The 16,643-nt window shown below is 38.1% G+C and overlaps 1 protein-coding gene across 2 annotated transcripts in view; it reads right to left on the bottom strand.

Annotated features, from left to right (window-relative positions):
- Positions 1-2,058: 2,058 nt before the first annotated feature.
- igfbp2a (insulin-like growth factor binding protein 2a) overlaps positions 2,059-16,643 on the bottom strand; it is a 41,940-nt gene continuing 27,355 nt past the window's right edge. The window contains exons 2-4 of one of the 2 annotated variants that reach the window (XM_021314420.2): positions 6,375-6,532; positions 3,038-3,178; positions 2,059-2,684 (exon numbers count right to left, since the gene is read on the bottom strand). In XM_021314420.2, the coding sequence (XP_021170095.1) occupies positions 2,526-2,684; positions 3,038-3,178; positions 6,375-6,532 (458 nt within the window). In that variant the 3' untranslated portion in view covers positions 2,059-2,525. Of the gene's footprint in view, positions 2,685-3,037; positions 3,179-6,350; positions 6,533-16,643 lie in introns of both variants that reach the window. The other variant, XM_012858884.3, reaches the window with a different exon arrangement.

The raw sequence follows: 16,643 nt of genomic DNA, 5'->3' as shown, positions 1-16,643 counted from the left end.
TACGTATTACATCATTAATACATCCCAAACAAATTACTAAAGCATTCCAGAAGTAAAACCCAATTCTTGAAAGCACTGCAAAAATTCCAGAAAGCACAAACCAATAGATTGCCCATCCTATAAATAACTATTTGTTATTTTTAGTTACAATGTTGTGGTTCTAATATTAACATTAATATTAGCTCAGTCTTTCTGTGTGACTGAGTGCTGAAAGGGTAGAGAACAGTAGTGAACTTGAGGATACATTTACAACCTTGTCTATATCAGAAAACTAAGTACAGGTCAGTCAGTCACAGGAGATCGGTTATATCGGGAATACAATGAAGGGCATAGATGACAGAAAAATAGGAAGACAAACTATGGCAGTTGCACTGCATGAACCATAACTTTGACCAATATCTATAACACCATCACTCACCAAGAAAATAATGAGTGCAGATTGTCTTAATGGAGGTAATTCTTTGCTGGCAAGATGCCTCAAAGATATCATTAGGGTCAGAATTGAATTTATGTTGTAAGAAGACATGACAGTAATTTCAAATGAAGATATCCAACTCTATATATGATACAAACATGACATTCCTGGAGGTCTGCGTTAATGATAAGTTTAAAAGACTTTGATTGTCACCCAAAAAGGTCACTAGTCCGATCCCCAGCCTTGTCATCATTTAATATTTCTTGGCAAACTTGGCTAAATGTAGATAGTTAAAACAATATTTAGACTATCACTCAACCTTCGCTTTGAGTACAGTTTTGCCTAGATTTTATCCTATGAATCATTTCTAATGCTCACTCGGACCTTATGATGCTCCTTTGGTGGAATTTTAGTGCCACAAACAGGGAGTAGGTCTTTTAGAAATAAGCAAAACGGACAAAACCTCAGTCATAAAAAGCTCTTTGTACCGATAAATTTCTATTTCAGGTTCTTAAAACAACATTCACCGTTTCTAAATGTATGTATAGAATGTTTGCATGCCAATGAGTGCGTATGTGTGTATTTCTTCACTTTAAAAAAGAAAAAGCACGTAGTACATTTCCCATTAGAACTCGCACACAAATTGTATGCAAAGGCACCGTCTTTCCATATGGAGGGTCCCTACTGCCACCGCACATGCAAATCTGCAGGCCGATGTCAACTTGCTCACAGGTTTCACCAGGTCCTTTATCCCACAGAGATCAAGGTCACAGAGTTTTTACGTAAATGAAGTGCCTTCTGCCCCAGACTGGTTTGAATCTAGATTTGCATGCGGACCCATTGTGTCTTTGAATGAGGGTGGCCTGAACAAAATAAAAAAAGAAAGGAAATCAGTTCAAGGTGTGGATGCGATTTGCTGACAAATATTATGATCTTCCAGTCAAGTGCTGCTAAATAAGTAATGACAAAGGACAGGATTGTGTTCTGTGGGTCCGGTTCGGTTAAGATCTTGTTGTTGTTGTTAAAATTGTAATGTTTAATATAGTTTTTGTTGTGTAGATAATACCTACACTGACACTGGCACATCAGCCTATTCTTCCTGATAAAAGTCTTCTCTCTTGCAGTTGATTCAAGCTCATATAAACACAACGCAGTGACTTTATGAAAACCACAGAAACTAAAGATTAATGTGAATTTTCTGGTGGTATATTCAGCACAACTGTAATTGATGTACTGTTTTTTTCTTTTTTTTTTAAAGTTAAATCACTATTTAAATAAACTTGGTATAATCACTCTAAAATGCTTGTTAGCTCCTTCTGTGGGAATTGTCCTAACTGCTTTTAGATGGTAAGATGTTAAGTCAGATGTTTGGTGTGTTGTGAAAACAAAAATGCTAAAGACTGTGCAGGTGGTTTCAGTTTCTGCAAAAAAAGCAAAAAAAAAAAAAAAAAAAGCCCCAGGGAGGTCACTTTATTTGGAAATGTGATACCACCTGTAGGGGGCAGTGCAGACAAGGTTTTGTGCCGGTTTCTGCAACATCAAACGTGAAATCTGAGCAGTTTCCGTCATTCTTTAAACTTGTAGTGTTCCCCTGCAAAATGCTCACATGCAACATTGATTTTAAGAGAACTATAAGACATGCAGAGCTTCAACAGGTTTCTACTTTATTTGCATTAGCACTTTATCATGTCTCATTACTGCTTACTGTGCAATAAAAATGAGGCATACCCAAAAACCTAGTCTGCAAGCTGGAGCACGAAAAGACACCTAAAAACATTCAACAAACTGAAGGATTCTCCATTTTTTTTTGAACAATACAAAACACTGACGACAAAGCACTCTGAGCATTGTCACAGTTAGTAAAGCATAATTACTGGATCTAAAACGTGACAGCATGAAGAAAATGTGACATATTTACTTTAGAATGCAGCAACAAGTTGGTTTCTATCATTCAAATCCTGTCTGGAAATTTAGATTTGAAATTTAACTGCCAATAAACAGGCTACAGACACAAACACACATATAGCTTATAGCTTACTCAAGTCGTTTTTTGTTCCCAAGTACTTTGCAGTTTTTTTTTTTTTTTTAGATTTGCAATTTTGCTGCCACATTAGATCTGGGTTGTATCAGGCAGCTCCAGTTCCAGTTCGCTGAGGTACTGACTGCAGTTGGGGTCCCCCCTCACAGTTGGAGCTGATGGTATGTGTCGGCCGGTGTGAGGGTCAACGCACCAACACTCGCCCCTCTGACCATGAAGCGACATCTTGCACTGAAAGAGAATTATTTATTGAGTTGTTCTTCCTGATTTTTTTATGGAGGTATGGGGCACAAAAAAGATTTTTAGCTTTAATTATGGAGGTCTAAATGTTCATTAAAAAAAAAAAAATCTATAACTTAAGTAAATGGAAAACAAGTGATATATATATATATATATATATATATATATATATATATATATATATATATATATATATATATATATATATATATATATATAAAGATATAATTTTAATATACATACATATCTTCACACCAAATATTTTACTAGGGAAGCCGATTGAAATTTGTTAACCCTTTTTTCATTTGCACCCTCCTAAATGTAGCCCATGCTATTTCAATCACCTGTTTTGGGTTATACTGCCCCCTCTTGTCACAGTTGGGGATGTGCAGTGCATAGAGGTCCTCCAGAGGACCTCGGTTATCTCTGAAGGGCATCTTGGATATCCTCTCCAGGACCTGGTCAAGCTCCTGCTGACACTGAGTCTTGAGAATAAACAAGAACAGAACAAAACAACAGTTTCAAGCTTAAATAGAGGTGTGCGGGTGTGGTGGTTCCGCCAGGTTTCTGTGTCCGAGGTTATAAAAGGTTGTTTGCCTGCAGGATGGAATGTTCTGTACAAAACGTTCAGTTAATTCTAACCTCTGTGGGGTATTCTGGGTTGCTTTTAGATTGAACAAAAAACAAAAATCTTTTTTTTTTCTGTTAAAATATAAAACTTCATTAAAACGAATCAATCCTCATATGAAACAGAGCTAATTCCAGGACACATCAACACCAGGTTGTATTTGGCAAGTAATCTGCACAGATTTGACTATAAAATACCATACAAAACACACATATACACACAGTATTGCTAAATGGCTTCCAGTTATGTGCAAATTAATCTCAATTCTTGCCAAACATTGTATAAAAACTTGCCAAAGACCTCCAGTTTACCTCCCATTCTGTTGCCAAGACTCTTTCGGAGACATTCTGTTCGGGATTCAAGCTTTAAATGGCTTTGTGATGTTGAAAAAGTACAACGTAGCTTGATATAAAATTATATGAGTTGGCAAAAGAGCAGGTGAGATGTGTGTGTGGTCATGATATAGCAACATTTTGAATAAAAGGGAAGTAAGACAGTTTAACCAGTATGGTTGACTAAAACACAACTTTTAAACCCAAATGACATTTAAAAAAAATCATCATTATATGGATTAGTGAAACACAGCTGTTTTGTCTCCATAAACCTTTTCTCACTTTCCTAATGTCAGCAGGAGGGGTGGACCTTTTTTTTTTTTTGCAGTCAGTTTATTGCTTTGGACCATCTGCCACCAGGTGGCGTAAGCTTTAAATTTGAGTAAATCCAGTAAATTTTCAAATTTTCAAGGACATTTACTGGCTATATGCATCCTTTTTGTGACATAACACAGACAATTCTCTTGGCTTGGAAATTTTTTCTAACGTGCAATGATATGTTACTGTCAACAGGTATTCAAGGTTTTCTATTTCAAGCCCACCTGATACAGCCAAAGAAGCCCTTGATTGGTCAAGGGCTTCTGAGACCACATGTGATTGGCAAATGTGTGCTCTTATTGAGAATTCTGTTCAGGGGGTTGAATATCTTTGAGACTGCAGTAGTCTTTATAAGTGGGATTTAGTAATAAATGTGGATAATTAAAAATTATGAGTTACTGCTCCACCAACAGCTCTTTCACACTGGCAGAGAGCATTTGAACATTTTCTCTCATGGATGCAACCCACACACTCCACTATGCTGCTTAACCCACAAATGGCTTGTCCCAAAGAATGTGCCCTCATTTAAGGGGAAATTAAGGATGTATTCACACCTGGAAAGTCCTTTGGTCTGTTTGTTGGTCCAGACCAAATGTGGACTTTTTTTTGTTTCTGTTTGGTGGGGTTTGCTTTTACAATGTACTTTTCGGAAGTGAACTATAACTTGTAAATAAAACCACAGTTGTGACGATCATTGCTCTCCTTGGACAGAAATGACTAAGATGTGTGGTAGCACAGACCCAGAAATGGAGGAAAGCTATTATTGAAATTGTGCGTGCAGCACCTCTATTCTTCATTTTTGTGCCATTATTATAGCTGCTAAATAATTTTGAGAGTTAAGAGCACCTCATTCAACCCAGATTCCCAGGCATTTTATTTCTAATTTTGGAATGTCGTCTGACCCCCAAATTCCACATCCTCTGTGACCGCTCCATTCCGCTCATGTCCGTTCAACTAGTTGTTATTTTAATTAAATCAGAACCGTTCTACATTCTACTTGACTTCTCCGAACATCACCATCAGTGGAAAAGCTCTCCGTCATTCACGTCAAAATATGGAACAGGTCTATTTTCTGTTCCGTTCCGTTCCAGTCCGTTGGACTCCAGCCAGAGAGAAATAACCCACAATTTTCTACTGAAATTCCGATAAAATAATGGTGAAGTATGGATAGCGATGTCTATTAATGTACGCCAAAACACAATTTAATTATTTTAAATATAGAAACATAAGTTTTTGGTGGCCAATGTACTCACCCATACTTGATGGAAGTAAAAATATGTCATGATTTGGGTTTTGGTTCACTTTTTGCCCGTTTTATTCCCTCTAATAAATCTCCGTAAAGAGCATTCCTAGTGTGTTGGTTAAATTCCGGATTCATCTCCCTTCTAATTCGTGACAAAATATGCCGAGTCGATGTATAATCAGCGATAGAGAACTTTTCAGACACTGTCCAAAGGATGAATGAGAAGATTGTTTTTGTTTCCGGCTCCTTTATATCCTCTTTTTTATAGCGTGAACTCGTAGCACTCGTGCATGCCCTCCTCTAGCTCCAAGGAGCTCACAGCAGACCTAGATGGAGTAACCGTGGATGCAGTAGGCATTGCTTTTTTTTACGGACTCACAGAGGCAGTCTGGAATGGAGTGGACAGGTACAGGAACGGAGGATGTGGAATTTGGGGTGAGATTGCATTCAGGATGCCGTCCTGCTGTTGCTAGGAAACAGAGAGCTAAAATTTCAGTACTACGTTCACTGCTACATTGGCTTGTTAAGTCCAAAATTAAGTGTGTTTTCAGTGCTTGGTCTGGATCAAGGCCATTTTTTCATCACACGAAAAGCGAGTCCATTTGGAAGTGGACCGAGACCACTTCAGAAAATGGGTCTCAAAATGTCCGGACCAAGGGTGGAAGCAAACTCTGGTCTGTTTAAGATGAGCCAAATGTGGCAGGTGTGAATGCACCCTCACCACCCTATAAGATCTATGTCGAGGAATAATTGTTACAAAAAAGAATAAAATTGAGCTAATTGAAATTCTGTGCCAGCTTTATTTACAGTGCACTTATATGATATGTTTATTTCAAACTACTGAACAGTTCTGAGTGTTGCTAAATTTACAGCCATGGTTGAATACTTTTAGGTGCAAATGTACATACACATGATAAATTATGTCAAATTTCCTAATAACAAGCATACTAGAAGAACCAAGAAACTAGTTCCAAAACGGTACTTAAGCAAAATTAAATAGTTTAGGAGCAAAAACAATTGCAGATTTGGAAACCATAATTTTGCTTATTGAAGATACAAAGGTAAACCTGGGGCTTAAAACCTGCCAGTCTTTTAAGAAGCTTGTCCCAGAGTCATCCTTTTCAGCAGACACTCACCTGTTTTGGACGAGTAGGTCTCACCTCTTCCACCTTGTTGGTCTTCATTTTGGTCTTCATTTCCTGCCTGTGCTGGCGTACGGCACTCTCCTTGGGTCCAAGCCAGGCGGCGTCTTTACTGGGCTTTCGGACTGTCGGGACCTCGCTCACGTCCAGATCAGGCTGCAGCTCCAAGGCCTCACCTTTGTTTACACACATGGGAATATGCGTAAATGTTGAATAAAAGGGTTTGTGTTTTTTTCCTCTTTTATATATATATATATATATATGTATACATATATATTTATATGTATATATATATATATACATATAAATATATATATATATATATATATATATATATATATATATATATATATATATATATATATATATATATATATATATAAAATTCAATTCAATTCAATTTTATTTATATAGCGCCAAATCATGAAACATGTCATCTCAAGGCACTTTACAAAATCAAGTTCAATCATATTATACAGATTGGGTCAGATTATACATATCTGACCCTATCTGGGTCAGATATGATATATATATATATATATATATATATATATATATATATATATATATATATATATATATATATATATATATATATATATATATACAGGTACAGGAACGGAGGATGTGGATATATATATATATATATATATATACATATATATATATATATATATATATATATATATATATATATATATATATATATATATCATATCTGACCCAGATAGGGTCAGATATATATATATATATATATATATATATATATATATATATATATATATATATATATATATATATATATATGGGACTCACTGTGGTGATCCTTGAAAGGAAAAAGCCAAAAGAAAAAGGCATATACTGAATAAGCTAGACACATAACTCTTTCTTTTTAGTGTTTGACATTAAATCTGATGAAAATTTTCTTTTTATAGAAGTGTTTAACTTCAAATTCTGACGTTTACATGTAGTATTACATTTCTTTTGAACAGTTTTGTGAAAGGTAAACTGATGATGTCAAAGCTTTGTAAGCTTATGATGGCTTAATTCTTGACATTAGACTTTACCGCACGGAAACTAAATTCATTTAGTTTAGGGCAAAACCTCAAACTGCTTTATTATGAAACTGAAAAGAAGTTTCTCAAGATATTACAAGAGAGTTGCAGGACCTCTGCAAGTTTAATTTAACCATGGCGACAATATTCAGATGTCTAAATGTACCACATTCCTCTTAGTCATTTGCAGATAATTCATATTTGTCATAATCATATGAAAATGCACAGTTATGGTGACATAAGATGACTTGGAAATTACTTGCATGCATCAGACGTCTAATATGTAATGTTAGATTTATGGATCCCATTGCTTTGCTTTCTGTCACGTTCTGTTCTGGTTTATGTTTAAGGTATTTTGCCCTCCTTCCATAGGTTCTCTGGTAGCTTTGACTTTTGTCTTGTCTAGGTTCTTGTTTATTGTTAGTTTATCCTGTTTTGTCATCAGTTTTAGTCTTAGCTTTAATTTCTGTTTTAGGTTTGTTTCTCTGCCCTTTTTGGTTTTTGGATTTTGTTAATAAATATTATTTTACCGAACCTCTGCTGGTCTAGTTGAATTCTGGGTCCTCTGCTCTGAATCATGACAGCTTTCAGTCTTGTAGTGTTAAAATGGTTGTGTCAGTAAATTCTTGATTACGCAAAAAGCCATGCTCTTAGGACCATCAGTGGTCGCAAATCCTTCACAGTAAAAGATACAATAAACTTTGTTATTTGCTTTGAGTTAGAGGAGAGCTTTCTGATCACTTGCTCAATTGTCATGTGGTTGACCGTGTCACTGTACGATCACCTGGTTTTTTTTGTTTCTGTGCCTCAGTTTGGAAACGTGGAATGTGTTTTTTCTCTTTTGACATGTTTCAGAACATTCCATTTTAGTTTGCTCGCATATGGTATGGCTCTTCTCCAAATCATTTGCATATTTCTACAGAAAGAAGTTGAAAGAAGCAAACTCCGGTAGAGTGTTTTACCCCTCTCCAATGTGTTTTTGCTTTTGCAATTTGTTTTTCAGATTTTCAAAAAGCTAAATTTGAGATCAAGATAACCTGAGGATGGAAAATGACAAAAAGCGATGATGTCCTGTGTTAAGTGGAAAAAAGCAGTGTTTGCATTGATATGCTAATGTTAACTTTAGCATTTCAGTGGAATAACGTTCCAGTGTTAGCAATAACTTGCTAATGTTAGTGTTAGCCTGCAGATTTTAGCATTAAATTTAGCTTTGGTTCTGTCAGATTGACTAACTTCTGTCAAATAATTTTATTACACATATTCCCCTTTCTTAATTTCAGATAAGTAATTTTTGGACCAATAGAGGAGAGATCAAAAGTTAGCACACAGCTTCAGCTGCTTAAGCTAGTAACCACCAATCAGGCCCAAAATCTGGGTGTAGTGATGAACTCAGACCTGAAACTCCAAAAGCATCTAAGCACAAATACAAAGTCGGCCTTCTATCACCTGAAGAACATTTCCAGGATTAAGGGACTAATGTCTGCACCCCAAAAGCATTAGGGAGTTTGTCCTGCAATTGGCTGGTTGCTGGTTCCATCCCCCGTTCCAACTGTCGTTGTGTCTTTGGGCAAGACACTTCACCTAAACTACCTGTATGCGGTGGTCAGAGGGCTCAGTGTTGCCGAAGTATGGGAGCTTCACCTCTGTGTGTCTGCCCCAGGGCATCTGTGGCTATTATCATAGCTCACCACCGTCTGGTTGTGAATGGGTGAAAGACTGATTGTAGTGTAAAGCCCTATACAAATACAAACTATTTCTTCTGTAATGTTTTCCGTTTGTCAAACAACCACCAGGCCCTGTTTCCTGGCTTTAGCCAACAGGCCCTGAGATTCAGTTTGAAAAGCAGAAAAAAATTACTGTCAGCTGTGTGTACAGAGCACCAGCATCCGACACTGAAGTCTTTACAAATTAGATGGGAACAATGTTTGCTAAGATTTACAAAAAGGTCATCCGTGGTGACTTTAATATGGATGTATTTAGTCCTAATAAGGTTTAAAAGACAGAAGAGTTTATTGATACCATGCACAGTTTAGGTTTATATCCACTAATTACAAAACCAAGCAGAATACCAACACACAGTTCAACCCTGATTGATAATATATTTACCAATTACTAGTGGTGTCCCGATATTGGTATCGTACAAGTACTCATACTCGTACTTGTAAAAGCAACGCGATACTCTGAACCGATACCATTTTCCTCCTGGGTTGGGCTTTCTTGCAACGCAAAGACTTGATACCACTCTATACCAGGTAGTGGTGCTATCCACCAAGAGCTTGTTTGCTGACCCTCCAAAAAAATAAAGGAGAGAAGATAAGTGAAGCTCTAACCAAATTCATTGCCATTTATGGTCAGTTGTTTTCAGTTGCATTAATAATGTTAAGTTATTTGTTATCGATAAGTTTCAATTTATTAAATACTCAGTATTGGTACTTGGAATCGGCAAATATCTAAACTGAAGTACTTGTATTTGTACTCGGTCTGGAAAAAAAATGGTATCGGGACACCACTACCAATTATATGAAAAATAAATTGAAGAGTGGACTTAGGGTATATTGTATTAGTGACCATCTGCCCGTGTTTGTGATCTTTGAAGGGGTCTGCAGAAAAGTAAACGAAGGCGTAAACAATTACATACAGAAAATATTGATAAAGCATTTGAGCTATTTCTCAAAATATTTATAGCACTATGCAATAAAAACGGTCCAACTGTACTATTTAGTAGCAGACAGAAATAGAAAGATAAGCCATGGATAACCAAAGGACTACAAAATGCATGTAAGAAAAACAATTAACCTATTTAAACAATTTATAAAGTGTTGAACTTTTGAAGCAGAGCAAAAATATAAAATATAAAAAAATAAATATACTACTATTATGAGAAAACATAAGAAGGAATATTATTAAAAAATATTAGAAAACAAAACATTAAAAGAATATGGAAAACACTATATAGGTTGATGAGAGATAATTCCTCCAAAACTACTCACTCTGAATATTTCATACATAATTACAAAACCCTGAATGACATGGAGATAGTGAATGGATTTAATGAATATTTTGTAAATGTAGGGCCTAAATTAGCAGAACTAATAAATGACTTCCATCTACAGGATAAGGAGAGTCTCCGTTTCTGAAGCTCAATGTTTTCTTGCTCATTGCTTTTCATGTGCTTATATAAATTTGTTTTTTCACTGTATTTATGTTTCATTTACGACATTAAAATATAGCCAAACGGCGCTTCTTTTCCTCTCCTCTATGGTTTTTCTGCTCCGGCGGTCTCTCTCTCTCTGCGAGTCTGAGGAAAAGCAGCACTGTTGTTTGTGTGTTATGTGGAGAGAGAACTGAGTGGGCGGGCCAGGCTGAGCCTGCATGCTGATTGGCTAGCGCCGCTGAGCCACGTAAAGGTGCAAGACAGGAGGGGAGGGGAGGAGCAGCAAAGTGCTGTGACACAGACAGGGAAACTTTGGTAAATCTGCGGCAGTCAGTGCGTGCGGAAGAAAATGAAGAATATTGTTTAATAGCAACGGTCGATCCGCCCACCTCTAGAGGAGACCGCTTCTGTCTCGACTCAGCTTTCCTGTAACAGTTAGCCTGGCTGGCACTGCAAATGTTCGTGGGTGTTTTTCCTTCCCGTTAAAGGGGAGTTTTTCTTTCCACTGTTGCTTCATGCTTGCTCAGTATGAGGGATTGCTGCAAAGCCATGGACAGTGCAGATGACTAAACATAATTTGTGGGGTCCCACAGGGGAGCGTGTTGGGCCCGAATTATTTAATTTGTATATAAATTACATATTCAAGTATCAGTCCTGCTAAAATACATTCTATTTGCAGATGATACTAGCATCTTCTGTATTGGAGAAAACATCAACAACTCACAAATGTGGTCACTACAAAAATGAAAAAAAAAAACCTGATACATTGGTTGAACATCAATGAATTATCATGAAATTTAGATAAAACAAAACTCAACGTTTGGAAACCACAAAAAATTAGAAAACAATGGGAACCAAAATAACCATTGACAGTGTTGATTTAGAATGTCTAACGACTGTAGGAGCGAACACGAAATTCAGCCGGACACAGAGTTATGAAAAAAAGGGGGGTTATTGAAAAAATATTGGATAATAAATTTAGCTGGAAACCTCAGATCTGTCACATAAAATCACGACTAGCCAAAAGTGTTGCTCTGCTTATTTTATATAATACTCTCATTGTACCATATTAAGACTTATCGTGTGGATGTTTTGGGCCAATACATACAAAACAAATGTACAACCACTGTACGTAATACAAAAAAAAAAAATCATTCAGAATATTACATAAAGTGGGATATTGGAAACATAAAAATCCAATTCTATTTAAATCAAGTGTATTGAAATTCTGGGACCTTGTAATTCCAAACTGTATAATTTATGTTCAAAGTAAGAAATCGGCAAATTCCACACAATATTCCAAAAATGTTTTGTGACAGAGAGGAGAGTTCTTATTTAGGAGAAGGACATTTAAAATAAAAAGCATTAAGGACAACCAAAATAAGTTTTTGTCTATCAGTGTGTGGGGTAGATCAATGAAATGGATTAAATGACGAGCTCAAACAAAGTGTATGAACCAGCTTAAAAAACTGCACAAAAAGGAGCTTATTGGTAAATATGTTATATAGGATGGGTGTCTCAAAAGCCATGAATGCTATTGCTGATATATTATAAAGTGTAAATAATTGCACATTCAATGATGAAAATGTAAGGTTTAATGTGAGGGTATTCTAAGGGTTTCTTTGCTGTGGAGAAATGTAAATGTTTTATGTTGATGTATATAGGAGGGACAGGAAATCATAAGATCTTGTATATTCTACATGTTCCTTTTCGAACAAATTGTGTAAAATTGTTCTATTTGTCTTATTATTTTATTTTCTGTTTTTACTTTTTGTCTGTTCAAAATAAATAACTAATGTTTTTCTTTACTCTGTAATGCGTTCTTTTGTTGTTTATGTACAGACTTCCGTCTTGTTGCTGAAAAGTGCTTTTATAAATAAACTTGCCTGACCTGCCTATAAAGAATATTTAACATATAAGACTGTCTGCCATTGTTAACATTAGGGTGCCAATGTTTCAGCCCTGGTCATAATGAATTATGGTCTATTTTGAAGGTCAGAACATGCCTTTTGCTTTATTATGTGATGGGTTTCTAGTGCCCTTTAGTGGACAATTACAGTAAGAATTTTAACCATACCACATTCAATGCTAACTCATTGTAGTGGACTACAGAGTAAACATAGTCTCAGTTATTTTCATTGATTCCTGTTTTCTTTCACTTCTCATTTCAGGTCAATGTTTTTCACTAGTAATCTGAGTAATCTCAGTTTATATGTAGAACTGCATCTGTTGAAAGCTTATTATGATGTTTTTTTTTTTTTTGTCTTGCTGCAGAAGCTCCAAGCATAGAGGTCAGCAGGTCCAACTCAACTTGTTGTTTCTGGCATTCACAGAAAAGGAGTGGAATAGGTGTGTCCCTCCAAACCAGTTGATTTCTGACAGGAAAAAATTTTTGGATGACACAAATTTTTCACATGCCCATTTTAGCTAACTTTAGCTGCAAGGAATAATATTTCAGACAGCAAATAAATCTGCCTGGGACACCACTTCTTTTTGTTGAATCTTTGCAGGAAATCATGCATTTTCGTCTGCACGGGGTTTTACTGGACACCCAAATGAAAGACTGGAAGAAAGCCAGGACAGCAGAGAAGGTCAAACCCTCGGCCATGAAGTGAATAGTTCAAAGCTGTGGAGGTCAAGCTCTAACATGCCGACTTGTGGAAAGTGCATAAAAGCAAGTTTATGTTTTAGCAGAAACGGTAGACAAAGGAGGCAATCTCTGAGCCCTGCAAGAGGTAAACTTGACATCCAGTTTGGGATTATGATCACAAAGAGTCTAAGAGAGAACGAGAGAAAGGAAATTCCAAACTAAGCAATAACAAGGTGCTGGCGCCTTTCACCATCAGATTGATCTGGTGCGTTTTGGACTTGAGTTTTTTCCATGACACTCTGCCGTGCTTTCTTTGAATACTTCTTTGCAAAAAAAAAAAAAAAATGGGAGCAAAGGTCAACTGAAGCCAAATGTGTCTAGACTTGCACATATACGTGCACTGACAATTTGGACAGATAAGCACAAACCATACTCAAGCTGAGGCGACTTTTGTTTTGCTGCCTTATGTAATCCCAAGATACACAAACTGCAGAACCTTCGACCTGTCTTTTCGGGGGAAACCTGAGACATTCAGTCAAGTGTGCAGTTTGCAGACATGCTCACATGAATGCACAGTGCCTAACAGCAACCTTACTGTTGCATGTATGTGATCAGTGCACAAATATAGAGGCTCAGAACCCCAATTTCAGGGTGCACTAGGCCTCTGCAGAACAAGCTGCTTCACAGCAGTAGGCTGAGGATCAACAGAATCAACAGAGCAGCAGGCCTACTGTCCAGTCTACTGCTTGACTTAATCCCTGCAGAAAGCCCAGAGGGGCTTCTTTTCTGTTTCTGATCCACGTTGGATTTCCAGGTGGCACGTAGGCCAGAGGTTACATGTCTGATTGTCCAGATTCTGGTCAACTTAGCAAATGGGAGACTTGGCCAGGTGGTGGAGAGTGGAAAGTTTTTTTTGTGACACATTGTAACATGACAAAATGTGAAAATGTTCAAGGGGTCTGTCCATTTAATTAAATTAGATACAAAGTTCCAAACCACTCTCATTACTCTATATTTTGTGTCCAATGAACCACATTTCCTGTAACTATTTTAGGGTTGTCTTGATCAATAGATTGTTAGGAGTACTCAGTTTTTCTTTTTCTCTATGCTTTTGTATTCTGTGTCCGAGTCCTTGCTTTTGGGGAACTTAAATGAAAAATGTCAGGATTCTGAGCATTTCCTGCCTCCTCCCTTCCCAGCACAGCTCTGATTGGGAGCACCTGTTTGCTGTAATCATTCCTTGACTGGTTCCACCTGTTCACACCCCTTCATAAGCTCACCTCTGTTTGTTCTTCGTTGCCGGCTCGTAATGTTCAGTTACTCCAAGTCCTGGTTTCCCTCTGGTTAGTTAAGTTTCTGTTTGCTGCGCTGCTGGTTTCCGTTCCTGTGTTCCCCGGGGTCGCCCTCCGCGACGCCCGCCTCCGACACTGCCCAGCGTTAAAAGACGGCGCTTTCAGTCATCGCTGCCCAGCGATATTCTGTCGCCCCTGCCCAGCATGTTAAGGATGTTGCTGCCCAGCGCACTGAAGTTCCTGCCTTAGATCTGTCTTGTTCTCTAGGTCCTGGCTTTGTTCTTTAGTTTTTGCCCAGCTCTAGTTTTCTAGTTCTCTAGTTCCTCCCTTAGTTCTATAGTTTTTGTCTTAGCTCTGTAATTCCTGCTTTAGTTTTCTAGTTTTTGCTTTAGTTTTCTAGTTCCTGCCCTGGTTGTTGTGTTCCTTAGTTTTGTCTGGTTTAGCCCTTCGTAGTTTCTGTCTTGTTCTGGCTTCCCCCTAAGTTTCCCTGTTCTAGTTCTCCTGAGTCCTCCTAGTTCTTCCGTTTCCCTGGCGTTTTAGATTTACTCTGTTCCCTGGCATGTTAGGATGCCCTCTGTTCCCTGGTGTTTTAGATGTCCCCGTTTCTATACGCCCCGGTGTTTCCATTTCCCCCCCCGGCATTTCCCCTGGCGTTTCCACATGCTAGCTGTGCCCCAGCGTTTCCGCGCGCTTGTTGAGCCCTAGCGTTTTCGTACGCCTGTTTGTCCCTCTGGCGTTGTCATACGCCTGTTTGTCCCTCTGTCGTTTCCGTACGCCTGTTCCCCTGGCATTTCCGTACACTAGTTGTTGCTCCGGTGTTTCCGTACGCTTGTTGAGCCCTAGTGTGTCCGTACACCTGTTTTGTGTTTTTGTTTTTCCCCTGGAGTTGTCTTACGCCTGTAGTTCCCCTGTGTTTTCTAGGTCCTGTAGTTCCCCTGTGTTCTGTTTTGAACAAAACAGACACCAAGACAAAATCATGACAAAAAATGTCAGTGACTTTGTGTCTCATCTGTTCTTAAATTACTTTAGATAAGGGCATGATTTTGCTAACTTCATGTCGTCAAATAGGCTCTATTTAAGTAATTTATTGATTTTTCAGGTAAAAACAGATCAAAACTGTATGGAAGCAAATACTATTTCATAGCACTGCAAAGAAATCTGCCTAAAAACCTGTGTATACTTTGATACTGGTAACTTGCCCTTGCCTAGGTTTTGGTTTTACTGCTATGATGGAGTGGCAACCTGTACAGAGGGAATCCAATCTTTAACATGAGCGCCCTCTCCAGCCCACTTTTGTGACCATTAATGTTCCTATTATTGCCAGAATGGGATTTAGCTAAAATAAAATAATAATTCTTGTAGTGGTGCATCCATCTTACAAGCAGTAGATGAGAAAAAATAGAGTCCTATTTTAATGTTGTTGATAGTTTTAGCAGACTGTAAAATGGAGTTTAAATGAAAGTTCAAGCTGGAAGACTCGCGTCCCTTCAGCGCACCTGCTCAAGCGTCAATGCTCCAGCCTATCGCATCAGGACTTTGCTTATAAGGTGCCCCACACATGGATCTTCCTGCTCTTCAGCTGTTTGATCATATGTCCGATTCCCGGAGCTGTTTCGTCATGATTCCTGGTCCTCCTTTCTCCAGCACTCCGGTACTAGCGTTCATTTGACAACTCTGCCTCCATGCTACCTCTTCGACTTTGTAGCTTAGAGCTTGTGGCTTCTCCTGGCTGTGGCCTGTATTCCTCTCATTGTCATCTCACTATGTGATGCCCCATGGTAACTCCTCTCCCTCCTCCATTCCTTCTCCCCTAACTCCTCCTCCTGCTATCCGGTGTGGCAATCACTGCTCAAATCTGCCAATCCTGTTCTGAACTCGTGCAAGTCTACCCAACCACAGGTGGTTCCCTCTGGCGCATCACTGGGCCCATCCTCTGCAGCAGTGTTGTCCGATCTCCTCTCTAGTGCTTCCCTCAGCCCAAGCTGAACACCTCCTTGCCATTGACATTGACGCTTCGTTCATCCATTCATGAACTTTCTTCAGTGATCATTTTAGTTCATCGCCTATATCCAGGAATTCATCTCCACGCCACCACGTCATCGTTCCTCCCTGTTCAACACAGCTAGTCTGTGGCTCTATGGAGATAATTTCCTGCCAAAACGTTGTAAGCAAAAAAATGTGTTGTACACAAATAAA

This window comes from Fundulus heteroclitus, chromosome 24 (assembly GCF_011125445.2).
Source record: "Fundulus heteroclitus isolate FHET01 chromosome 24, MU-UCD_Fhet_4.1, whole genome shotgun sequence".
In the NCBI taxonomy this organism is placed as follows: Eukaryota; Metazoa; Chordata; class Actinopteri; order Cyprinodontiformes; family Fundulidae; genus Fundulus; species Fundulus heteroclitus.
This window is presented reverse-complemented; position numbering and strand designations above follow the sequence as displayed.